Source organism: Contarinia nasturtii, unplaced genomic scaffold (genome assembly GCF_009176525.2).
Source record: "Contarinia nasturtii isolate CC-2019 unplaced genomic scaffold, AAFC_CNas_1.1 Cnas_scaffold_1371, whole genome shotgun sequence".
NCBI lineage: Eukaryota > Metazoa > Arthropoda > Insecta > Diptera > Cecidomyiidae > Contarinia > Contarinia nasturtii.
The window spans coordinates 3,417,390-3,443,499 of record NW_022198708.1 but is presented as its reverse complement, the minus strand read 5'-3'; the positions used below and the strand labels follow the sequence as shown (position 1 = coordinate 3,443,499).

The window sequence follows — 26,110 nt, the reverse complement described above, 5'->3', positions numbered from 1 at the left end:
ATTTTAGATTGTAATTGTGATCTGCAAGGAACTGAGTCTGAGGTGTGTCACAAAGAAACCGGCGTATGTTTGTGCAAAGAAGGCTATGGTGGACCACGTTGCGATCAATGCCTTCCGGGCTATTACAATTACCCAGACTGTGTACAATGTAATTGCTCAACTGTTGGAAGTGTATCGACCACATGCGATGCTCTTGGAAAATGTCCATGTTTGAACAGTTTTGCTGGAAAACAATGTACTCAATGTAGTGCGGGTTACTATGATTATCCACAATGTTTATGTAAGTATTTATTAACAAGAAATTCGCGTATTTAAATTGTTTTCACTATTTTGTTTTTCTATTATTTACAAAATACAGCATGTAATTGTGAGTCACCTGGTTCGAATGGTGTATCATGTAACACAGACGGTCAATGTAGTTGTTTCCGCAATTTTGATGGTAAAACATGTAGCCAATGTAAAGAAGGATTCTATAACTATCCGTCTTGTGAAGAATGTAATTGCGATCCAGCTGGTGTAACGGCAAAATTCTCTGGTTGTGGTTCAGTGCCAGCTGGTGAATTGTGCCAATGCAAAAAACGTGTTACTGGACGCATTTGTAATGAATGCAAACCGTTATACTGGAATTTGAATATAACAAATAATTTAGGTTGCGATGAATGCGATTGTTTTACGGAAGGAACGCTCGGTTTACTTGATACGTGCGATTCAAAATCGGGTCAATGCCATTGTAAACCATCAGTTCAAGGTCGTCCATGTAATGAATGTAAAGATGGTACATTCGATTTGATTGGCAGTAGCATTTTCGGTTGCAAAGATTGTAATTGTGATGTTGGTGGTTCGGTGCATGGTTTGTGCAACAAAGAAAATGGTCAATGTAAATGTCATGCACGTATCAGTGGACGAACATGTTCGGAAACTTTAACAACTCACTACTATCCAACATTGTATCAACTTCAATTTGAATTTGAAGACGGTTACACGCCATCCGGTGCGCATGTTCGATATGAATTCGAAGAAGCACAATTTCCCGGTTTTAGTAAACGTGGTTATGCCAAATTTACTGCATTACAAAGTGAATTGATCAATGAAGTTAACATTATTGGTTCATCTGTTTATCGAATGGTCATTCGGTACGTAAATCCAACCAATGAAAATGTTGTTGCAACCATTTTAATTACAAGGTATGTACCACCTTACAAATATTTGCCATTTGATGTTATTAATATTTATTATTTACATATATTTATGTTGGATATTATTTCAGTGATAATCCAAGTGAAATCGATCAATCGGCCAAAGTTTTGTTTAAACCAACCAAAGAACCACAATTTGTAACTGTATCCGGTGCATTTGGTGATATTCCATCGCCAATTGTATTGGATCCAGGACGTTATACAATCAGTGTTAAAACAGATAAGTTCCTATATTTGGACTATTTTGTTCTGTTACCAGCTGCATACTATGAAGCCAGTATTTTAACTAAAAAAATTGAAAATCCATGCGAACTTGGCGATCTTGAAACATGCCGTCACTACAAATATCCATCAATTGAAGATTTCCGTCCAGTTAGTCGTGGTTTTAATGCCGACGGCGAAGATGCCAGTGAGGTGTACGATGATGAAGAGCATTTGCAATTGATTAATTCGAAACCATTGCCAATTCTTAATGAATTGCAACAAAGTTTGACTTATGTTACCGATGCAACACCAGGAAAATACGTGGTTGTTGTTGATTATGTTACTGATCGTAAATACCCGGACTCATACGAATTGAAGGTTCAACTTATCGCAAGCGATCAAGAAGTTGGTTTTATTACCGTTCCAACGTGTTTGTATACAACAGTTTGCAGACAACCCGTTATTGATGTGGATTCGAAGGAGCAAATTTTTGTTTTGAACAAAGGTGGATCACAAACATTCCAAATTACGGTAAGTATCTTTCAATAATTACAAAAGGGCTTTCGTTTTAAAAATAAGAAACTACATCTTAATTGAAATGATGAAACGTGTGTAGGGTGATGAAGGAACTCATGTGGCTATCAAATCGATCACAGCAATTCCAATTCAAGAATGGTCACTTGATTTGATTACACCAAGTCCAGTTTGTGTGATGAAAGAAGGATCATGTGTACAGACTTCATTCTTGGGAGCTCCCGACTCGAAAAAGGTAGGAAAAAAAAAGGTTTTTTTTGTCAATTTTCTTTAAATTAGGATATATTGTCTGCTTCGGATTTTAGGTTGAATTCGAAAGTTTCCACGAGGTGGCCGAAAATGCTCCAATCAATTTGTACAACAATGAAACGAAATTGATTTACATTGGTCCAGAACAATCAACGGTTGAAATAAAATCACAAGTTCCGAACTCTGGTCGATACAACATTTTAGTCAAATACTATCAACCAAATCATGCCAAATTCGATATTTTATACAAAATCGATGCTGATAAACTATCCTATGATGGCAAACTAAACTTACGCAATTGCCCATCGAATTCGGGATGTCGAGAGATTGTTTTGCAAAGCAATGGAGCCAAATCATTTGAATTAGAAGAAAATGTTACAATCACACTTACGGTATGTCAAAATTAGTTCAACATTCATGGTTTTTATTTTGCGAATAATTGTGGATTTTTCGCTTTGTAGAATACACGTAAAAAGGGCGTCTGGTTAGATTATGTCCTCATTGTACCTGAAAGTCTATTCAAAGATGATCTTTTGCAAGAAGGAACAATTGATCAAACCAAAGAGTTCATCGAAAAATGTGGTCAAGATCATTTCTACATTCAATTGAATGCATCTGATTTCTGTAAAGAAGCCGTATTCTCATTGACAGCTGATTATAACAAAGGCGCATTGCCATGTAATTGTGACTATGAGGGTTCAACATCATTTGAATGCGATCCATTCGGTGGTCAATGCCAATGTAAACCGAACATCATTGGACGACAATGTGATGCATGTCGAACAGGTAGGTTGAGCAATATTCTTTTCTAAGCGAATTTCATGCGAAGCACTATGAACGTGTGTTGATTGAATTTGTTCAATTCAAGGTTATTATGGTTTCCCTGATTGTAAGCCATGCGATTGTCCATCAAAAAATTTGTGCGAAAAAGATACGGGAGCTTGTATTTGTCCACAGCATGTGATTGGTGAAAAATGCGACAAATGTGAACCATATTCATTTGGATTTGATCAATTCTTCGGTTGTGAACAATGTAACTGTAATCCATTGGGTGTACAAAACAATGAACTTCAATGCGATCTATTCAATGGTACATGCGCGTAAGTAGTCGCTTTTGGTTAAGTTCAATTTAAGTTTGTTTGCAATAAATTCAATATTGACATTTATTACTTAGATGTCGACCAAATATCGAAGGAAGAACATGCGACCATTGTCATAATGGTTTCTTCGATTTTCCACATTGTCGACCATGTCGTTGTAGCCACGAAGGAACTACATATGAAATTTGTGATCAACAAGATGAGACATGTTTCTGTAAAAAGAATGTTCAAGGACAAATGTGCGATCAATGCGTCGATGGAACGTATAATTTGCAACAATCAAATCCCGAAGGTTGTACAAAATGTTTCTGTTTCGGTAAAACAACACGTTGTGCACGCGCATATTTACGTGCATTCAATGTAAGCATGATGAAAGAGGTGTCGGTGAATTCAATCAAACTATTGCCATTTGAAGCACAAATTCATCGTTGGCAAATTGCACCAGAGGATCTGTTTGTTAATGCCACGACCATTGAAACCGATGACTTTTCATCGAAAGAAGATAAAGATGAGTTAATTTACTTCGGTGTTCTCGATTATTTGGAAGATCAAAAGAACCATTTAACAGCATACGGTGGTAGTTTAACATACACTCTACTTTCATCGGCCGTTTTATTCGCCAAATCAATTGCCGGGCCCGATATTATTCTCGAAGGCAAAAATCGTCAAACACTTTTCCATCATAGTTTCGAGCAACCGGCCAATGAACAGTTATTCCAAGGATCGGTTAAATTTGTGGAATCTAGCTTTACAACAGTTGCAGGCGCACCGGTTACTCGCGATCAATTTATGCATGTTTTGAATCAATTGAATGCCATTTACATTCGTGCCGCTTATTGGGATGAACCATTGGTTAGTCAATTGTCCGATGTTTATTTGGTTATGGCCGATGAGGATGAAGAAAACTATGATAAGTACGAAGAACTTTCGGTCGAAAGATGCTCTTGCCCCGAAGGATACATTGGCAATTCGTGCGAAGATTGTGCACCTGGCTACTATCGCGATCCAAACGGTCCACATGGCGGTTATTGTGTACCATGTCAATGTAATGGTCATGCTGACACATGTGATCTTAACACTGGCATTTGTAACGTAAGTAAAATATGCTTGTTTTTGGTTCGTTTCGTTTTGAATGTGACACATGGTCTAAGTTTAATATAATTTACATATTTATAGAACTGTAAACATTCAACAACTGGAGATCATTGTGAACAGTGTATTGTCGGTTATCATGGTAATGCAACAACTGGCACACCAAATGACTGTATGATCTGTGCATGTCCATTGCCAATCGATACCAACAAGTAAGTTTATATAATGAAAAGCCACTTCGGTTAATCGATTTGATTTTTAACAAAAATAATTTCACAAAATCAGCTTTGCAACTGGATGTGAAATCTCACCGGACGGTTACAAAGTTCACTGTACATGCCGTGAAGGATATACAGGCGAAAAATGTCAAGCATGTGCTCGAGGATACTTTGGCCAACCAACAAAGGAAGGTGAATATTGCCAACCATGCCAATGTTCGGGCAATATCGATCCAGATGAAGAAGGCTCTTGTGATTCGGTCAGCGGTGAATGTTTGAAGTGTCGTAATAATACATTTGGAGCTGCTTGCAACTATTGTGCACCATTTTTCTATGGTGATGCTGTTAAATTAAAGGATTGCCAAAGTAAGTCATTTTAATATGTCAATGATGAATAACGTCATTTTAACATTATTTCAATCGATTTATTTTAGACTGTGTTTGTGATAAGAGTGGTACAGAACATTGCGACTCATATGATGGTACATGTCACTGTTGGCCAAATGTAATTGGTTCCAAGTGTGATCGTTGCGAACCAGATCATTATGGTTTCGAAAGCGGACGCGGCTGTACAGCTTGTGATTGTGCTGTTGCTTCGAATAGTACGCAATGTGATGATCTAACCGGAGAATGTAGATGTAAACCAGGTGTTACTGGACGTCAATGTGACCGATGCTTACCGGGTTACTGGAATTATACATCTGAAGGATGTTTGTGTAAGTATTTTTTTTTTTTTTCATTCAAGGAGTTGATTAATTCAAGTCAATGAAATTAAATGTAAATGGAAGTATTATTTCGAAATATAAAAAAAATGCTAACATAACTGGATTTAATTTCAACAGCTTGTTCATGTAATAACGACTATTCCCGAGGTGTTGGTTGTAATGTGAATACCGGACAATGTGAATGTTTACCGGGTGTTGTTGGAGAAAAATGCGATTCATGTCCATACCGATGGGTTTTGGTGCCCGATCAAGGATGTCATGAATGTGACATTTGCCATGGCAGTCTTTTAGATGTGACAGATGCCATTTCGAATGAACTCAACCCGGTTATTGTTGATTTCCAAACGGTTGCCGGTGGTTACTTTACATCGCAGAAATTAAACTATTTCGATGATTTGGCCACTAAAATTGAGCCCGATGTTAAAGCATTGGATCCAAATAGTGTTAATTTAACGCCATTGAGCAATAGCATTGATAGTTTGGAAGGCGAAGCCAAAAATTTTGAACGCAAATTACGCTATACCAACGATACAATCAACGATCAATTGGCTGCCGGAAATAAATTATTGACTGATTCGCGCAGTGTGTTGAGTGGAACACGAAAAACACTTGAAAACATTCAAAATACCGTGTATGAAGTTCAAAAGCTTGCCGACAGTTTTGATACATCGGGCAGTACAACAAAGGCCGAAAATGCAATAGCCGAAGCAAATCAACTTCTCAATCAACTCAAAGAATTTAACGTTGATTCAACACCAACTGAAGAGCAACTACAAAATTCCATTGATTATTTGACAAAAATCGAAAACTTCATTCAACCGGTGAAAGAACAAAATGATAAATTGAACAATTTACATAAAGACATCGGTACATTCCGTGAGAAATTGGAAGACCTTAAGAAACATGCAAACGATGCAATCAAACTTAGCTGGGATGCCAGCAATTTGCATTCGAAAAATCAAAATGCATCGGTCAATTCGAAATTCGATACGGTTAACAATCATACCAAAGAAACGGAAAACAACATTGAAGGCACATCACGATTACAAAAAGAAGTTGACATTGCTCTTGGTAACATTTACACCTTTTTAAAGAATTTGGAAAATGTGAACAATGAACTGAAATCAATCAATGATCAAGTCGAAAAACAAGTACCAATCAAAGACGCCGAATTGGATGGTTTGGATGATATTATTGCACGAGCATCTGATCGTCGAACAGAACTTTCAAATACGGTACATAAGGAAATGAAACAGCTGGTGGCGGGGAAAATGTTTTAATTTTATTTTTTATCATTTGTTTTTTTCTATCCCAGGCGGATGTATTGAAGAATGAATTATCAAATATTACATCAAATTCAGAGCGTTCATTGTTGGCCGCTCGTTCATATTCGGATATTGTTGATACCGTTAATGATGCCAGAAATTTGATGAAAGAATCAAAATTAGCAGCAAATAATGCAACTAAGTTGGTTAGTGAATTTGTATTCGATTTTATTTACAATATTACATTCAATCTATTTGGAAATCAAAAAAAATTGAACGCTATTTCAGAGTGAAGGCATTGGCAATCGAGCTGGCGAATCAGATTCGAAATCACGTGATTTGCTTGAAAATGCAAGACAAGCACTAAACGTTGTTCAAAGCGATTTGCAACCGCATATAAATGACGCTTCATCAACCGTTAAACAAATTCAAGACAAGAATGCAAACAGTGATGAAAAAACAAAAGCAATCAATCAGTAAGTTCTTAAGAAATATAAACAATATTCGGTCATGTACTAACTAACGCTAACAAATAATTGCCAGGGCTTTAGATCAACTGAAGGAGCCATCACAAGGAGATATTTGGCAAGATGCTGGCAAAAAAGCTTCTGAGGCAAATGAAAAGGCAAACGAATCCAAAGAAATCTTAAAGCCAATTCTTGAAAATCTTGTCGATGGTGTTGCAAATGCAAAGCAATTGTCAAAGAAAATCGACGATACAAACTTATATATTGTACAAGCAAGTACACAAATTGATCGTGTATCACAGATTCTGCCAAATCTGCAAACGCTCGTTGATGATTTGAAACTTAAACAAGATGAGACAAAACGATCTGGAAACGATTTGGCTGAACGTATTGAACGTCTGAAGAAACAAATCGAGAGTGCCCGCGATTTGGCCAATTCCATTAAGGTTGGTGTTCAATTCCATCCAAATACCACGCTTGAATTGAAAACACCATCAAAGATCGGTCAATTGGCATCCGATTTCACAACATCCCTTTACTTCCGAACCAATAAGAGCGATGGCTCACTTTTGTATTTGGGCAATGACAATAAACACGATGGAAAGATATACGGTAAGCAAGGTGATTACTTGGCATTGGAAATCGAAAATGGATATCCAATATTGTCGATTGACTTGGGCGATGGTCCTGACAAGATAATTAGCAAAAAGAATGTTGCAAATGGAAAGTGGCATCAAGCAATTGTCCAACGTACTGGCAACGATGTATTTTTGACGATAAAAGAAGAAACGGATGAAGGTCAAGTGCTTTCACATGACGTACAAGATCGATTAAGTGGCAATGATAATGTATTTGATTTGACTCGCGATAATACAAGAATATTTGTCGGTGGCTCACCCGAATTCAATCCAAAAGCATTGCAATACAATTCATTCGATGGTGAAATTGAAGATTTACGTATTGGTGATGAAAGAGTCGGTCTATGGAATTTCGTTGATGCACAAAATAACAATGATGGTGCACGTGAACGTAATCAGTTGGCTGCATCCGAAGTACAACCGACTGGATATCGTTTTAATGGCGATGGTTATGTCATTTTGGATGCAAAACCATATTCATTCAAAACACGTTCGAACATTAAATTCAATTTCAAGGCTGGCCGTGACACATTAGATGGTTTGATGTTCTATGCAGGACTTAAGCGACACTTTATTTCGGTTGAATTGAGAAACGGTGGCGTTCGATTCCAATATAAATTGGGCCAACATTTGGTATCGATTGAATCAACTGAACAACTCAACGATAATGAATGGCATTTGGTTGAGGCCGAACGAAATGGACGCGTTGGCGTTCTTAAGATTGATGGCATTGAAATTCGACAAGAAGAATCACCAGCTGGAACTGAAGAAAATTTGAAGATTTCAGATACCATGTACTTCGGTGGTTATCCAACACCATTGAATCACACTGAAATCACATCGAAGAACTTTGATGGATGCATTGATAATGTCTTTATATATGGTACAACAATCGATTTAACACGAAATCTGAAGACATACCATGCCAATCCGGGATGTGCTACGAAATTCTCAACCACACTATCATTCCCACCACGACAATTTGGTTATCTTCGTCATAATATTAGCAGTGCCAATCAATTACGAATCAATTTGAAATTCAAGACCAAACAAGATAAAGGACTTATTTTCTATGCAACTGATCCGGGTCAAGAAAATAATATTGCATTGTATCTGGACGATGGTGCGCTTGTGTTGCGTAGTCAAAATTCAGAAGTAGCAACAGTGCCAACAAAATACAGCGATAGTGAATGGCATCAATTATCATTGTTGCATGATGAAACAAAGCTCAGTCTTTCTGTCGATAGTTCGGCCGAATTAAGTGTGGAAAATGTGCGACCAATATTTTTGCAAGATGCTCATATCTACTTTGGTGGCTTGCCACAAGGATTCCGAGCACCACCGTATGCAGTTTCCGTGCCAGCATACTTTGTTGGATGCATTTCGGATGTTTATATCAACGGGCCGATTATTAATTTTGCCGAATCTGGTGATCGAAAATCAGCCCTTTTGGACAGTTGTTCACGTGATATTTTGAGTGAGTAACCACTTTTTATTTGAGATAAATTTTATATACTAAAACCGCTTTATTTTAATGAATTTGGCACAGTTTACGATCCAATCCTAGTACCGATTGTATATCCAACCGACTATGCTGAGCCAAGTACATTAGACGAGATTCAAAAGCAACTCGAAGAAAAACGTCGTAAAGAACTCGAAGAAGAGGCAACGAAAACTACCCCCGCGCCAGAGTATTCGCCGGATAATCCACCAATCGATCCACGGTTCGAAGTACCAGACGAACATAATGTTATTGACCATGGAAAACCAAATCATGCAACGCCACCGCCACAAGAATATTTCACAACATCAACCACGATTAAACCGACAAAACGACGACCACACAAAGAAAATCCAGAATGTACACTTCCACTCGAACCTGAACCGGATGTTGGCTATGAGGCTGGTTACCGATTTGGTACCGTTGTTGACAGTCGCATTGAATACAATGAATGTCCAGCCAAAATCAAAAAGGGATACGAGATTGCCATACAATTCAAGACTGATCAACCGAATGGTTTGTTGTTCTATGCAGCTGATAATCGTCACCACGATTTCGTTGCTCTCTTCTTACAAGATGGATACGTAAGTACTTGAAAACACACTTGTATTATTTTCGCATCAATGTTCTAATTGAAATTTTGTTTAGGTGTTCCATAAATTCAATTGTGGTTCTGGTTCAGCCAATATGACCTCAAAGAATCAATATAATAACAGCGTATGGCATACGGTACTTATTTCCCGTTCACAATCAAAGGGCAGTTTATTAATCGATGGAGAAGATGAAGTATCAGCCGTATCAGCTGGAAATACAAGACTCGTTACACTTCAAGCACCATACCTATTTGGTGGTATACCAAAAACAATACAAGAAGACGTTGAACTCAACACCGGCCTTGAAAAAACCAATTACTTCCAAGGTTGCATTCGTAATATTCAAGTTGCAGGCCGTGCATGGGGTGAACCAAATAAGAATATTGGTACCATCCCATGCTCCGATCAAATTGAAAATGGTGTCTTCTTCAATGGCGGTTACATTAAGGTAAACATTTTAAACTCTTCTTATATGACAATTCACGTAAATTATTCTTTCTGTCTCTCTGTGTAAAATTTAGCTACGAGATCGCTTCAAGGTTGGAATTGAAACAACCATTTCATTTGATATAAAACCACGAACACTCAATGGTTTATTGTTGTCGGTACATGGAAAGCGTGCAATGTTTGCATTGCAATTGATCAACGGTACAATTAACTTTACAGTTGACAACGGTGGTGGACCAATAACAGCTGTATTCAGTCCAGAAAGCAATACGTCATTCTGCGATGGTAATTGGCATACAGTGACCGCAATCAAATCTCAATATGTCATTACATTGATTGTTGATGACTGGCATTCAAATCCAACAATTGGTGCAATAACCGCATCATCGACCGATACAACTCGGCCACTATTTTTGGGCGGTCATCCACATATAAAGACGAAAGCAAAGGGCCTTTCTATTCGCAAACCATTTATTGGTTGTATTCGTAATGTTAAAATTAGAGACGTTCCACAACCGATCAATCTCAGCATGGCCAATGGTGATGTGCACACCGGAGTTTGTCCTCTATACTAAATAATGACGAAGAATACTTGAAAAAAAAAATAAATAAAAAAAATTCATCGATAATCAAATCTCAATCAATAGCACAGCATTTTTTTGTTTCTGTCAAAAATACATAGTCAATTCAATAAAGCAATAGAAAAAAAATATATATACAATAGAACTGGAATCAAATTTGAGTTTTATTTCAATCAAAACCCGATGATTGAATGTAGTTCAGCTTTCGAACGGTTTGGAAATTGGAAGCACCCTTGGAACGAATTCATATCGATATGAATGATACCTGCTGTTCTTATAAGTAAAAATACTCGTTGCGTTTTTCTCTTGAGACAACATAGATACGTCATGGAATGACAAAAAAAAAACCAAAATGCATTATTATATTGTTTTTCTTTTTTAATCAACGTACTTTTCATGTTCATTAATCGCATAAGTTTATACATCATGATCTACTTGATTTTTGACTTTATTTTGTATATAATTCAAATTTCATTTCATTTAATTTACTCATTTTCGTTCTCTTTCACTCATTAACCTGATTTCTCGGGATTATAAAATCAAACAAGCATTTTTTTTTTGTTGTTGTTAAATAAAAAAAGAAAGGAACAATTTATCTAGCTAATAATAAAGATAATAATAATAATAATGATAGATTTTCTTCATTGTTTTCGTTCGTTTTGTTTGAAGAAAAAATATATTTACGTTGCAAAAGCAGACATAACGAAGCAAACGATATTCATTGTAATTGTAAGGTATATATATTTATGGTACGATTGGTTTTTTGGGTTTTCATTTCAATTTCTTTCTTATTGTAGCTGTTGTTGAAGTTGTTTTCAAAAATGTACTAATTGTTACCTATTGATTTGTTTTATTAATATTTGGTAGCTCACTTCAAAAAATAACAATAAATTTTCCTATTAAGCACTCGTTACGCTATTACTTTCATTTAAATGGAATCTCACCTAACTATGGAGTATCATATATTACGTTTTATTTTTTCTGTTTCATTTCATTTACTATGTCACGTTAGTGGTTTTTTCTTTCATCTATTTTATATCGTTAGTTTTGTTTTGACAGACTTTTAACTTCTTTGTTATGTAGTTGATAATTTTATCTATTCGATTTTGTATTTACGTTTTTTTTTTGTTTTGTATGTGGTTGTTGCTGTTGCAGTAGTAGTAGTGGTAGTAGTTAGTTTTTTTTTACATTCGGCCATCGATATTCTTGTGTGATGGATGATTTACTGAATTCGTCAATTTGTAATTCGTTTGTATGTTATATGTGTGTATGTGTATGTGTGTTCAGTTCATATGAAATATGGTAAATTGTAAAATATGCTTATAAAAAATAATAAAAAAGATTTTCTATTATAATAATTAAGACTGATTGGTTCAATAATTTCTCTCATTTCATTTTCTTTTCATTCATATCTGTTGTTTTTGTTTAGTTTTTTTTTTTAAATATAGTTTCGATAATAAATGTACACGTTTCGTCGATAGTGCAAAATATCTGAAATGTATACGGGTATATTTTACGTGTAAAAATTAAATCACACTCAAATAATACGTTTGTTTTTTTTCTCTGTGTATCTGTTGCATATGTTTCATTTCTCTGGTTTGCTGTCCACATGACATTTTCGTTTTGCACATTTATGGGCAGTGATCAGTTGCAAATGAAACAGTCAACAAAAAAAAATAATAAAAAACCAAAATATATTGATAGAATTTACAACAAATTTGCACTAGAAAATGTTATCCCGAATTCAGACATTATAATGAGATATTTTCAGCCAGATATCGTCAGGAGCTGAAATGGAGTGAACACAATAAAAGTGATTGTTATAGTGATTATAGCAATGTAAGTGTAATTATAACCATAACAATCACTTCTATTGTATTCCCTAAATTTCAGCTTCTGACGATATCTGGCTGAGCTGATTCATCTGGCTGAAAATATCGCATTATAATGTCTGACCGAATTTATACTATTTGAGTAGAAATTGAATTTTCACGCGCAAACACATTTTTAGTTAGCATTCAAAAAAATCAGAATATATTGCCAAACTTCTGCACTGCCAGTTATTTAACTCCTTTTTTTTGTCCTTATTCATCTTTTAAATAGTTTTAATTTGCCTTTATATCTTCTATCTGTGTTGTATTGATTTAATATTTACTTTATGTTCAGTTTCGTTTTCGTTTCCTGTATGTTGGGTGTTGTTTTTTTTCTATTTTAATATTAGTCTTTCTAAACACCAAGTCGCCTATATGACGAACGACTGATCCATAAAAATATACAGTCATTAATAACATTGTATTTACATTTGTTTTTGTAGTTGTAGTTGTTGTTGTTTTTTCTATTGTTATCGTCGTTTTAATTTTCCATCATGTGTTTATTACATGGTTGTATGCGATTTTTTTAGATTTTCTTGAGTAACCGGCAGCTAGAAAAGAAACAATCGCATATCATTTTCACTTAAAACTGAATTTTAATCGATAGTTATTTACAGCTAATTTGCTCGTCTTTTTTTTAAATAAAAAATATTATAATGATTTCAGTTGTTTTCGTTTTCTTAAAATATGCTTTGTGTATAAGTGATTTTACATGATTTCAGCATCTTCTATTTTTACAAAAACAAATCATTTTTTTTATGTTGGTTTTATAAATTTTCTATATTCTTTCTCGAATAAATGTGGTAAAAAGTAATTCAGACCGATTGACCGCGAAATATTCGGACGGGGCTCAAAAGAGTTGTTCGGAAGTCAATTTTCAATTTAAAAAAAAAAAGACGCAGAACGAATTTAAGTATAAAACGAAGAAAAAAGCAACAAGGAAAAAAAGAACTATAGGCAAAAGCACCTTTCTTTCTTTCAATTTTTTTTTGTTAAATTTAGATTTCACGATTCAAAAAAGCTTAAAAAAGAGCAAACATTATGACTTGTATATAATTTTTTTCGCTATTTTCGTTTTCTCTCCTCGGTTTACTAAACAATCGGTACTCCTTGAACTTCCATAATTTCATCTTGTGGTGATGGCCGTGCAAATGGTTGTAAATGGGGGGCTGTTTGTTTTGAAGTCATTGCGGTGGCGCGTTGTGCGAATGGCGTAAGTCCAGGCTGCAGTCCCATTTGCAGTCCTGACTGCATTCCTGGCGTTAATCTACAATGATCATTTTGATGATGATAACGGGGACGACGTGGTGAACGAGCTGTGGGTCTAGTTGGTGGTTTGCTCATCTCTTCCAACACCGATGGTGCGACATATGTAAAACCCTACAGAAACGAACAAAATTATTGAATTAATTTGTCCATTCACTTCATAATCACTCATATAATTTTTTTTTTTTTACTTACTTGAAATATCGAATTTTCACTTTCGCTTAATGTCGAAAATACGGGCGAATCGACTGGAATTTGTTTGGTAAACTTGGTGTCAAATTGTGATACATCGTCTTCACTTCTTAAAATTGGTTTGATTGGTGGTTCCAATCGTCGGCCCAACACATCATCCCAGTTAACAAATTTGAAGAATGGATGTGCTCGAACCGCTTGACCATCATATTGGTCAGCACCTAAGCGTAAATTTACTTGACGCTTCATCAGTCTACGAATTAAATCACGTGCATCAGGTGTGAGATAAGCGGGTAAATTCAATTTGCCGCGTAATATTGCTTCAATTGTTTTTTTGCGATTTTCCGCAGTGAATGGAGGCTATTTTTTGTTTGAGAATGACATAAAATCAAAAACAAAAATAGAAAATTATTACCATTTCACATATTTCATTATGTGAATATATATACGTACCAATCCTGTCAGCATATCATACATAAGAGCACCTAATGACCACCAATCGACAGCTTTTCCATGGCCGCTACGTGTCAAAATCTCTGGCGCCCTATATACGCATAACATCAATGTTAACGATTTGTTTATAAATTCAGCAAATATTTATGTATGAAAGAAAGCCAATTAAATCGCAAATCGTTATTCATTTGAATAACATTTCATTTTCATTTACTTACATATATTCGATCGTTCCGCAAAATGTATGGGTAACAATTCCTTCTTGAATATGTTCTTTGCATAGACCGAAATCTGTTAATTTCACATGACCTTCAGCATCCAATAGGATATTTTCGGGTTTTAGGTCTCGATAAATAATGCCAAGTGCATGCAAATGTTCCAATGCTAATATGATCTCGCTTAGGTAAAAGCTAAAATGGAATATATTTTTTTTTTGGTTTCATTAAGGTGCGAATGTGTTAATTGTGTGTTGCTGATTTGATTTTTCTGTCTCTATTCTTCTTTCTTGCCGATTTCATAATAAAAATGTAACACAAATAAGTATTCGTATATGGTGTGTCATACTAACCAAGCTGTGTCTTCTAAAAAAATTCCCTCACGTTCGAGATGCATAAATAATTCACCGCCACTTAAGTATTCCAAAATGAGATAGAGTTTTCCATCAGTTTGAAATGCATAATTGAGTTCAACAATGAATGGATGCTGTAATACAAACAATTACAAGCTATTAGTTATTACTCATAATAAAATGTGTGCGCGTATATAATAGTAATATATAGTGTTGTAATCGCATAAATTATATAATGAAAATCAATCAATGTTTGTTACCTTGACAGCTTCTAATATGTTGCGTTCGGCTCTTGTGTGTGCTGTGTCTTTTTGTGTTCGGAGTATTGACACTTTTTTCAATACTTTCATCGCAAAGAATTGGTTCATATCACGACCGCTTGTTTTTCGAACTTGGAACACTTTTCCATAGCCACCTTTTCCCAAAACCTTCTTTAGTTCGAAATCTTCTGGTCCTAACTTTGATGTGCCTGGATTTACGATTTCTTGAGATAATTGAATCTTCTCGGTACCTTCAACACTATACGAGAAAAAACAAACAAACATTTTTTTGTTAATGAAAGACATTAATTTGATGGAATTTGACATTTTCCATGATATCGATTACAACTTACTCAATTGCGATGCCATCGAATCGCAGTTCTGGCTCACCCTGTATGGAATAAAAATATATAAAAAAAAAATTCTTAATTAATTGGTGTTTTTAGTATCCGAAGTCTAAAATCGTCTGTATTCAAGTTGAATTCTAATAATAGGAACGATATCTTTATTGATATAAATTAATTCATGTTGGCTGTTTGACGGTAATAAAGAAATATAAATAATATATATACGTTGTACATTCACATCAAGCGAGATGAAAATCAAAGTCATACTGCTTGTATAAATTTCTTATCATCGATTCAATTTGAAGAAAATTCTGTGCATTTGTTTTTATTGAATTTAGTAACAGTTGCTGTTTTGACATATTTTTTCTCGAATCGTCATAAGCAGGAAATTTTTTTTAATGACATTTGAACGTGCTATTCTCAAATCAATTATACACCAACGTGTGTGACATTTAATATATATTTGCACATAAATATGTAATTGTTTATGTATTCTTACAAGTAGCCGGTGATAAAATGTGTTATATGTACTGTATTGCTCTACCTGAAATATGTCAAATGGAATCGCATATTTGGCAACAGCCGTACTCGTATTGAGAGAGAGAGAGAGAGAGAGAGAGAGAGAGAGAGTCGACTATTTGAAAATGTTTTCTGTTTGGTAGGAAGTACTTTTATAATTTTAGAAATAAAACGCAACATCGTTTTAAATCAAGCTCAAGATCATTCACATTAAATAATCAATTGACACTTTTAAACATGTTTGCTAACCAACGCAATACAATGATGGTTTTTTTGGGATCTCATATAAAATTTAATGTTTTTATTTGCTTTTTGATAATACGCCAAGATTATCAGTCGATTTCCTCAAAATGTACATTTGGGTATTTTAGCTATTAGATAAGAGACACAGACACAGCAGTGTCTAGTTTTGGCTACTGAACATCAACCGAAATTTTGTTGGTAATTATGTTTGATATTTTCGCATCGATAAAAACAAAAATACAAACTGTCGGGTCACAAAATGTGAAGAATCTTTTCGGCGGATAATTGTGCTTTGAATAAAAAATGAACGACAAATGACAATTAACCAAGTAAAATATCTGGCGTGTAACACAATAAATGCATGACAAAAATCAACGTCTTTGCAAAATTGTTGTGCCTCATCTAATTACTCATTTTGAAACTTGACTTAATTCAATATATGGCAAAAAGTTCAAACTCGTGTTCGCATATTGCTTATTTGACGGTTTTGTTGGAATACCAAGTTTTTATATATATTGATTACACACAAAATTTACATTCATGTGATGAGCGAAAACGCTCTTTTGTCATTCTCAAATCGGAGATGCATGTATGTGAACGATGTTTGTGGTTCAGTTGTATTGTATTTTTTAAGCGAAGAGAGACAACGAAACTGAAAGAAGGAGTGCATGCGGTTTATGTGTGTTCAGTATATGATACGTTGAACAGAGAAAGAACGAACATGAAAGTGACTGTTCGGCGCAATGACGACATCTGTTGCACAAAATATTTATCATATATGCCGATTTGTACGAAAACCACGTGGTTTATCTGTGTGCATAGAATTTTGTTGTTGTTGTTGTTGTTGTCGTCTCGTCGTCGTCTAAGATAAGACTATAACAACAATAGTATTCTATTCGATTAAATCAATAGACTGGGCTTGAATAATTAACTATATTGACAGACATTTAATAACATATATTAAATTATTATTATTTTTTTTTTGCAAAGGCGCCGCCAAAGAGACATTTAAGAACAGGAACAAAGATCACTAATTTTACACATTCTCCGAAAGAGAATAAAAGCGATATACATAATGACTTTCTGGTGACAATTATAGGCATACTTGATTCGTACACATTATATGAATGCGACAGAAAAGAAAGGAAAATAAAAAAAAAGACAAAGCTAAATATTTGTGCGGATCGTAAACAGTGAAAGTATGAAACAAAACCTATCTAAGAAACTAATTCATAATAGTTTTAAAAAACATATTTTAAATGAAATGTATCTCGTTTATTCTCTTTCTCTGTCTGTTTGTCTGTCTGTCGGCATGAACTGTGATTTATTTCAATTTATAAATTCTTTATAAATTGAAAAGGGGGGGGCAGATCTTTTTATTGCTGTCTAGCAGACACACATACACACAAAATGTAAATAAATGAAAAATGTATGCATGTGACAAGCAACGTGAGAGAACCGATTTCAAAATAAAACATAAAATTTGTTTTTCCTGTGACGTCTTTCAAAATACAAGTTTTTATGTTTTTAATTTGAGAAATGCGCTTTCACATCGCCTTGCATTGTGAAATATTTTTTTTTATTTATATGCGTATTTTATTCACATACCAGACTGAGAAAAGAACTATATTGTAATCGATTTTAAAATGATGTTTGCATTTTTTCTTTTAAAACGAAAGTAAGTTGAAATTCCCATAAGTTTCTTGTTTCTATTGAAACATACTTATCCGTAAAATGATTTTTAATAGTGAACAAAAATTGATCATTAATTATTTTGATTTCAATTACCTCATCAACTTCAATGATATCGTCATCAGAGTCGGGTGCTCGATTTGGATCATCTTCATGTATATCATGTAGTTCCAATTCAAAAACGTCAGCCATAATAGTATTTTTGTATGTTCACACACGCACACAATCTGTATTGATAAAAATTCGCCAAATTACAGACGTATTTGTGCTTCGAAGAAAAAAAAAATAAACACACACAAATCAACGTATTTATTTATTTATTTATTTTCTCTCTCTCTCTTTCTCTGTGTGTGTCTCTCCTTTCTCATCCACCTTTGCCACTATCAGCTACCGTCTTTGTTGTTGTGTTATATTCTTTTTTATCAAAATTTTGCACTTTATTAATTATATGCTCTCCATGCGCCGTATGCTTTCATTTTATGATTTAATGTTTAAAAGATGTTCATGTATTCGCGGTTCCTGATTTCTAAAAATAAATAATGATATTTTTGGTACTTTTGTTAGTTATTTGGCTTCCATATTTTGCTTAAAGTTTCATGAATAGTCAAGTCGTTTGGCTTCTATAATCCACGACTTGAAATCATGATTGATTATAATTTTGTCTATTTTCCGATTGAATCAGTTCCAATCATGCTACCAAATCAAGGGCATTGCCATTTGGTTTGACAATTTTAAACGATTTTTTTTTTTATATATACTCGATTCTTAGAATTATATCACAATCAGAAATGACACTTTATTTTGGTGACGATGGTCTGTAGTAGTTTTTTTTGTAGAAAAAATCAATTTCTAAGCGCTTGAAAGGGTGTGATAAGAAATAGGCTAAGCGAATTGAAAATTGGGTCGACCGCAAATTCTTTATGGACAAACCATTAGAGGTGAAAGGATGTGAAAATGATAATGTACATGTTTTGGTTTTTGCTTTCACATCTTTGTTTTATTTTGCTTTTATTTATAGTCATCGTAAGCAATAGAAATAATTGCAAAATGTACATAGTGCATTGAAAAAAAAAGAGTAACGCACACAACAGCAAGGATAAATTGTATATTGTATAAAACCTTGCTTTGAGGTTTCAAACCTTCGAATATATTACAAACTTTGCTGTAAATGTGTACTCCGTCAAAGAGAATTAAGAGGTTTTTTTTTTCGTTTCATTGTTATCGCCACTCTATCGATGTCAAACGATAATATTGATAGTTCATAAAAAAAATTATGGACATTTATGGTCGATTTCATTTAAATTATCAATAATCAGCGCCAATAAATATTTTGATATTTTCCATAACAGACGAATTATTGAAAAGCAACGAGATATAAAGCAATATGCCTTAGAAGAATATTAATGGCGAAACAATCGGTTAAGATGTTTTGGTGCATGATTAGAACATTCACAATAATAATAACAATGGAAAATAAAAACAACAAAATGAAAATATTATTGTGATATATACAGGCTGTACTTTGTGTATGCCTTGTAATTTACACGCGCGCAAGTTCAATACTCACACTAGCTCACATAAGCCATAGAGAAAACTATTCAATTCAACCTCAGCACACAGTACTGGCAACGGTGTTAAATGAAAGCAACTCGCACACTTGTAAATAAACATTAAATATTTCGATGTGTGGTTGTATAACTCAATCTTCTCTTTTTTTTATATTTCAATCACACCAAATAATATAACCAAATAGAACACACAACCAAAAAAAATAACGTCAAAATCTCGATGTCAAAAATAATAAAAGAAAAATGAAAATCCAAAAAAAAAAATCTATGTATTTATCAACGAAACGAAGATGAAAAAAAAAAAAAAAACAAATGTCGAATTTCGTTTGGATTGTGTCTTTTGTCTTTCTTCACTTTTTGACGTGGATACTTTTTTAATATAGAACTTAGTCCTTGATATTAGCGAATCTATACTTTGTTATTTACAATTTGCAATTTGGAATACTTTAAGCACTTCGATTTTCATTATGAGTTTGCTCATAAATTTATTTACTTTCTTTTAAACAAATTTTCATAATTTTCACGAAAAATATATTGTTTTCATCATTCCAAATGATTTCAATGGAGTTCTTTTATATAAATTACACTTGAATGATTTGTTTTGGTTTTTTTGGCAGCCTTTATGCGAAAGGGCAAATAAAAACGCGTGTTTTCGTTCCGATAAACCTCACTAATCTAAATTCATTTAATCATACTTCAATGGAAATATTTTGTATTGGCAGCAATACAATGGCCTACTTTTTGGTTTTTTTCATTTTTCTTCGTGTGGCAACACTTGCTAACTTGAACTCTTTACAATACAATAACAAAAACATTTGAATCCTCGTTTTTGTGGCGATATTTCAATTTCGTTTGAATTTCGAATTTTTATCGAACCAAAAAATAAATAAATAAAAAATTATTGATTTGAAAATCGTATGGGGTAATTAAATAAATAAATAATTTAATTAGATTTATTTTGATGGTAATTGATGTGAATTGAAATTTCAAGAAACACAAGGAAGTGAATGGGCTAACACAATTTGAGCAAGTTGTCAATAGATGGCGATACAATACTATATACATTTCATTAAATTCATGCAGATAGAACATATCACATAAACTGATCCGAAACGATGTCAAGTTTCTTCGTTATTGTATTGTATTTTTCGGACCCGGTTACCATGTTCTTTGCCATTCGCTTTGAATGTGTGTATTCGACGCTTATATTTAGCATCTGTTTCCTTCTGCAATGTTGTGAATGACTATTAACACAATGCTTCAGTGTTCATTGTTGCATCGTGTGTGCCTGAAATAAATTACGAATTTTTCAAGGGTAGTCAACTGCAAGTGTGTGTGTGTGTATATATAAGTTTCAAAAACGAACGAAAATAATAATAATTGCAGCAGCATTTTCTCTATTGATAGAAGAAAATAGAAGGAAAAAAAAACCGTACACACTGAGACCGGAATAGTGGAGCGAGTGTGTGCATTGCAATGTTTTGATTGTTGTTTATAATACACATATTTCGAGTATTATTGTTTATGCAGACTGATAAAAAGAACAATGAATCCAATTACACGGGTGGCAAACTATGAAGAGCTCAGCATCATTGGAACTGGTGAAGTGCTGCTTATGCAAATTGAATGCAACTTTTTTCTTTTAGTCTTTCCTTATTTTTAATTGATTTTTATATATATATATATTTTTAGGTGCATATGGAACCGTATATAAAGCACGAGACTTGAAAAATCCCGGAAAAATTGTTGCACTCAAAAAGTACATGTCTACAAAGCAATTGATTATAAAAATACAAACAAATAAAGAGTAACTTCGCTAATATTATTATTGTGTAATTTGATTGTAGAGTACGCGTTGCTTTAACTGAAGATGGAGTTCCAATGTCAACACTACGAGAAATTGCTCTCTTAAAACAGTTGGACGCCTTCAAACATCCGAATATTGTCAAGTTTGTATCCAAATCGTGCAAACAACTAAGCCAATTAATTGACTACATTTTTTTTTCTCTAAATGATTTTCTAATTATCTCCATTTTTTTCTCAATGGCTAGACTATTGGATGTGTGCCATGGCCAACTGGAACGAGAGCGTCAATTAGTGTTATTTTTGGTGTTTGAGCATTTAGAAGAAGATTTGGCTGGCTTTTTGAGTCGAGCCGGTGATCGTGGTATTTCACCAAAAACAATTCAAGTAATTGATGGCTGTTTTTTTTTAATATAAGAATTGCAATTTTAGATCTGAACGATTAGATTTTTATTCAATGTAATTATTTTTTTTTACAGAAATTTGCTAAAGAGCTAATGACTGGTGTTGACTTTTTGCACTCACATCGCATTATTCATCGTGATTTGAAACCACAAAATTTACTCGTTTCGGCTGATGAACACATTAAATTGGCCGATTTTGGCTTGGCAAAGACCTATGATTTCGAAATGAAACTTACTTCGGTGGTAAGTATATTTTAAAAAAATGCAGTGATTTCAATTCACTTGCTTTCTGTTCAATATTCCACAAGTCACATTGAAAATTGGGTTTATAGCAAAAAAAAGCCGCATACAAAAAATGTTTTCCATATTACAGGTGGTCACGCTATGGTATCGTGCTCCAGAGGTGCTACTGAATCAGCCATACAATAGTGCCGTTGATATATGGAGTTCGGCTTGTATTATTGCAGAATTGTTTTCACGACGTGCCTTATTCCCAGGAACATCCGAACAAAATCAACTTGAAAAGATATTTACGTAAGTGAACTCATTACATATGAGTTTTGATTGCAATCGATTATGAAACGTTTTAAAATGTTTCAAAATTTACTTCAATGCAAATAGATTGATTGGTACCCCACAACAAAGTCAATGGCCCAGTGAAATTCCAATATTACGATATCATTTTCCACATCGACCACAAAAACGACCGATAGACATGTGTCCGGAGCTTGATGAATATGCTAACGATTTACTAACAGTAAGCGACATTTAAAATGACACCACAATGTAATTTGTTTTTAACAATTTTATTTTTTGTTTGAATTTTTTTTTTACAACAGCAAATGTTGGTTTTTGATCAACACCAACGACCATCGGCTATTGAGTGTTTGAATCACATGTTTTTCCTACAAGAGCCCATTTAAATCTCAAGAAATAAAAAACAAATACATTCAATCATTACATGTATATTTTTATTAAAACGTACAAATATTTGCTTAAATTTCAAAATAAAAAGACAATAAAATTATTTTAATAGATTTATTTTGAGCAGTGGAATTTAAATCAACAACAATCTATCACATACGAGGGTCACTAGACCGAAGACAATGGGGTTTCATCGAAAATGGTTTTATTGTTTTTCAAAATATTCGCCATGATGATCAATACACTTTTGCATTCGCTCGAACCATTTGTCATAGCATTCATGCCACTCCGAAAGTGATATCTCCAAAACCTGTGTTTTGAACGCATCAACTGCTTCTTCGGGCGATGAAAATCGTTGACCACGCAGTTTATTCTTCACGCTCGGGAATAAAAAGAAATCGTTGGGTGCCAAATCAGGACTGTACGGCGGATGACCCATTAAATCGATCTTTTGACCGGTCAAATAATCGACTGTTTGATGAGATGTGTGAGAGCTCGCATTATCATGATGAAGAATTATTTTGCGACGGCGGTTGTTTTTTCTTATTTCACCAAACACTTCGGGCAAACAAATGGTGGTGTACCAATCAGAATTGACGGTCTTACGAGCCTCTAGTGGAACTGTTGCCACATGACCACTTATCGCGAAAAAGCAGGCGACCATTTGCTTCGCAACACTTCGAGCTCGAACAACTTTTGTTGGGTTATCTTCACTTTGAAAGACCCATACAGTCGACTGCTGTTTAGTTTCGGGCTCATACGCGTAGATCCATGATTCGCCACCAGTGACGATAAAATACACGGATTTTGAAACACCACGATTGAATTTCTTGAGCATTTGTTTACACCAATCGACACGAGCCTTTTTTTGAGCGATTGTCAAATTATGTGGTATCCAACGAGAGCAATCCTTTCTTACAGCTAAATGTTCATGTAAAATCTTAAATACGCTGGTCGCACTAATGCCCAGGGATGCCTCAATCTCGTGATATGTTACATGACGATCTTCCATTATCATATTTCTGACAGCATCGATGTTTTCTGGTACAACAACTGATTTTGGACGACCTTCGCGGAACTCGTCGATGAGCGATAGGCGACCGCGCTTGAATTCGTTGTACCAATTATAAATTGTCCGAAGACTTGGTACTTCATCGCCAAAGGCCAAATGAAGTTGATCAAAACACTGTTGTTGAGATACACCCAATCCAAAGTCGTAGTAAATTATCGCACGAAAATTTTCACGAGTAAAATTCATTTTTTGGCTGAGACGCAATTTACATGTTACGGTAAACAATACAAATAACGATCGAATGACAAAACGTTCTGAGAACGTTTATGCTACAAAATGTTAAACTTAACGAATATGACAATGGTTTGCATCGGGAAATACTAAAACATACATATTGAAGAAACTTAAATAGTCGCCTACGTATTGTTTTGTCATGTTGTCGATACTCAACGACTGTATGCATTGGAATGTATGTACTTTAATTACCTGTTTCAAACGACCTGCCGTTAAGTACTGATTTGATAAGTGATTGAAGTATTTGTTGTCATACTCCAGTGTCAGTGACAGTTCAGAATCATCTTTATACATTCACTCCAAATTAAAATACAAAATAAATAAAAAAAAAAAGAATTTACCATCAGCTGCTTTCTCTCATTCCGTTGTTATTTTAGCTTTAATAAAATATTAAATTCGTATCGCTTGCCCACAAAAAAAAAATGATTAAAGCAATTCTTGTATTCAATAATCATGGACGGCCTAGACTGTCGAAATTTTATCAATATTTTGTAAGTGTAAAACGCTAATTAAATTATTCAATAAGGTTTCAAATGATGTCATTATGAGCAATTTCTACCATATTTCACACAATCCACCGATTGCACTTTCAGTGAAACATTCAGAATATTGAATTTGTAACATTTGCCCACATTTTTTTCTTTTTCAAAAACAGAATGAAGATCTTCAACAGCAGATAATCAAAGAAACATTTCAGTTGGTATCGAAACGTGATGATAACGTGTGCAATTTCCTGGAAGGTGGAAGTTTGATTGGTGGCTCCGATTATAAATTAATTTATCGACATTATGCCACTTTGTATTTTGTATTTTGCGTCGATTCATCGGAGAGTGAATTGGGTATTCTGGATTTGATTCAAGTATTTGTTGAAACACTCGATAAATGCTTTGAAAATGTCTGCGAACTTGATTTGATATTTCATGCCGATGCGGTTCATCACATTCTATCCGAACTTGTCATGGGTACATTTCGTATTTGGATTTTGCTTTTCGGTGTATTTAATTTCATTGCTTTGTTCATACGCCAACAGGTGGAATGGTCTTACAAACAAATATGTCAGACATATTGGCACGAATTGAAGATCAAAATCGTTTGGTTAAACAAGAGGCCGGCCTATCAGCTGCTCCAGCTGCTGTTGTTCATCAACTGAAAAGCATGAATCTACCACAACAATTTAAAGACATGAAATTGCCAGACCTACCACAGGCCATAAAGGTATGCAATACGATGATTATGTGATTTTGTTTTTTAATCATCCATTTCGGGATCTGTTTGACTGACTGATTGTCTGCATATTTCTCTTTTCTATTTTAAAGGACTTGAAATTTTGACCCAACAACAACGGCAATCAAAAATATGCAGCGATGTCGGATGACAGTGAATCAATTTTTCGTTAAAAACGAACGCAATCATCAGTTTTGAACCGAATTAAAACGACGGCAACAATTTGTACATTCGTTTGAAAGTTTTCCACATAAAAGAATTGGAATTTAGATTCTTTAGATAAATTCAATATGCTCTTCATTAAATTCCTAGTAAATACACACTTAAAATAAGTAAACGAAAGAGAAACTTCCTTTACTGTGCATTTTTTTTTATTTTCAATTAATTTCGAGGCAGTTATCTAAAGTTTATATTATGTGCCGTGGAAAAAAACCTCATCATACGTTTTCCGGAAAAGTGCACATTCCCCGAGAAAATTAAGAAAAACCCGAAAGTGTCAAATTCTTTATAAAACCATTAGAAAATAAAATTTCACAAAACTAATGATGTAGATGTCCTAATACCTATAATATAACATTTTGTATTTGAATTTTTTCTTTAAAAAATGAGAAGGCAAAAATGTTGAAACCGCTGTAAAGATTGTAGATCAGCACAAATAAC

The 26,110-nt window shown here is 34.2% G+C and overlaps 4 protein-coding genes across 4 annotated transcripts in view; 3 read left to right on the top strand and 1 right to left on the bottom strand.

Annotated features, from left to right (window-relative positions):
* Window positions 1–10,961, top strand: part of LOC116345649 (laminin subunit alpha) — a 14,817-nt gene extending 3,856 nt beyond the window's left edge. The window contains exons 8-25 of the mRNA XM_031775197.1: window positions 8–280; window positions 359–1,184; window positions 1,268–1,931; window positions 2,017–2,169; window positions 2,240–2,575; window positions 2,645–2,969; window positions 3,052–3,283; window positions 3,358–4,375; window positions 4,460–4,587; window positions 4,661–4,959; window positions 5,028–5,309; window positions 5,436–6,553; window positions 6,634–6,789; window positions 6,872–7,059; window positions 7,127–9,165; window positions 9,238–9,773; window positions 9,838–10,230; window positions 10,304–10,961. Of these exons, the coding sequence (XP_031631057.1) occupies window positions 8–280; window positions 359–1,184; window positions 1,268–1,931; window positions 2,017–2,169; window positions 2,240–2,575; window positions 2,645–2,969; window positions 3,052–3,283; window positions 3,358–4,375; window positions 4,460–4,587; window positions 4,661–4,959; window positions 5,028–5,309; window positions 5,436–6,553; window positions 6,634–6,789; window positions 6,872–7,059; window positions 7,127–9,165; window positions 9,238–9,773; window positions 9,838–10,230; window positions 10,304–10,804 (9,467 nt within the window). The 3' untranslated portion in view covers window positions 10,805–10,961. The remainder of the gene's footprint in view (window positions 1–7; window positions 281–358; window positions 1,185–1,267; window positions 1,932–2,016; window positions 2,170–2,239; window positions 2,576–2,644; window positions 2,970–3,051; window positions 3,284–3,357; window positions 4,376–4,459; window positions 4,588–4,660; window positions 4,960–5,027; window positions 5,310–5,435; window positions 6,554–6,633; window positions 6,790–6,871; window positions 7,060–7,126; window positions 9,166–9,237; window positions 9,774–9,837; window positions 10,231–10,303) is intronic.
* Window positions 10,962–11,175: 214 nt separating this feature from the next.
* LOC116345650 (ribosomal protein S6 kinase beta-1) lies at window positions 11,176–20,025 on the bottom strand. Its single transcript, XM_031775198.1, has 10 exons — window positions 19,789–20,025; window positions 18,517–18,747; window positions 18,318–18,448; window positions 15,774–15,811; window positions 15,421–15,679; window positions 15,161–15,294; window positions 14,811–15,002; window positions 14,593–14,683; window positions 14,143–14,499; window positions 11,176–14,061 (listed from the first exon to the last, which is right to left on the bottom strand). Exons 3-10 carry the CDS (start codon window positions 18,411–18,413, stop codon window positions 13,774–13,776), a joined length of 1,455 nt encoding a protein of 484 aa, XP_031631058.1. The 5' UTR covers window positions 18,414–18,448; window positions 18,517–18,747; window positions 19,789–20,025; the 3' UTR covers window positions 11,176–13,773.
* Window positions 20,026–20,960: 935 nt separating this feature from the next.
* Window positions 20,961–22,956, top strand: LOC116345736 (cyclin-dependent kinase 6-like). Its single transcript, XM_031775384.1, has 8 exons — window positions 20,961–21,390; window positions 21,482–21,548; window positions 21,637–21,738; window positions 21,841–21,979; window positions 22,072–22,239; window positions 22,370–22,530; window positions 22,618–22,753; window positions 22,836–22,956. The coding sequence occupies exons 1-8, from the start codon at window positions 21,336–21,338 to the stop codon at window positions 22,917–22,919; spliced, it is 912 nt and encodes a 303-aa protein (XP_031631244.1). The 5' UTR covers window positions 20,961–21,335; the 3' UTR covers window positions 22,920–22,956.
* Window positions 22,957–24,475: 1,519 nt separating this feature from the next.
* On the top strand, window positions 24,476–26,024 carry LOC116345696 (AP-3 complex subunit sigma-2). The gene is made up of 4 exons (XM_031775304.1): window positions 24,476–24,717; window positions 24,882–25,188; window positions 25,257–25,441; window positions 25,543–26,024. The coding sequence occupies exons 1-4, from the start codon at window positions 24,649–24,651 to the stop codon at window positions 25,555–25,557; spliced, it is 576 nt and encodes a 191-aa protein (XP_031631164.1). The 5' UTR covers window positions 24,476–24,648; the 3' UTR covers window positions 25,558–26,024.
* Window positions 26,025–26,110: the final 86 nt, after the last annotated feature.

Bases quoted from the DNA above. Each gene is read 5' to 3' on its own strand.
- LOC116345650 (XM_031775198.1), bottom strand. From the start codon at position 18,413: ATGGCTGACGTTTTTGAATTGGAACTACATGATATACATGAAGATGAT. The intron at 15,812-18,317 runs GTAATTGAAATC...TATTCCATACAG, and splicing joins ATATCATTGAAGTTGATGAG to GGTGAGCCAGAACTGCGATT. The intron at 15,003-15,160 runs GTTAGTATGACA...ATTCCATTTTAG, and splicing joins TTTTTAGAAGACACAGCTTG to CTTTTACCTAAGCGAGATCA.
- LOC116345736 (XM_031775384.1), top strand. From the start codon at position 21,336: ATGAATCCAATTACACGGGTGGCAAACTATGAAGAGCTCAGCATCATT. The intron at 21,739-21,840 runs GTTTGTATCCAA...CTCAATGGCTAG, and splicing joins AAACATCCGAATATTGTCAA to ACTATTGGATGTGTGCCATG. The intron at 22,531-22,617 runs GTAAGTGAACTC...CAATGCAAATAG, and splicing joins CAACTTGAAAAGATATTTAC to ATTGATTGGTACCCCACAAC.
- LOC116345696 (XM_031775304.1), top strand. From the start codon at position 24,649: ATGATTAAAGCAATTCTTGTATTCAATAATCATGGACGGCCTAGACTG. The intron at 24,718-24,881 runs GTAAGTGTAAAA...TTTCAAAAACAG, and splicing joins CGAAATTTTATCAATATTTT to AATGAAGATCTTCAACAGCA. The intron at 25,189-25,256 runs GTACATTTCGTA...ATACGCCAACAG, and splicing joins TCTATCCGAACTTGTCATGG to GTGGAATGGTCTTACAAACA.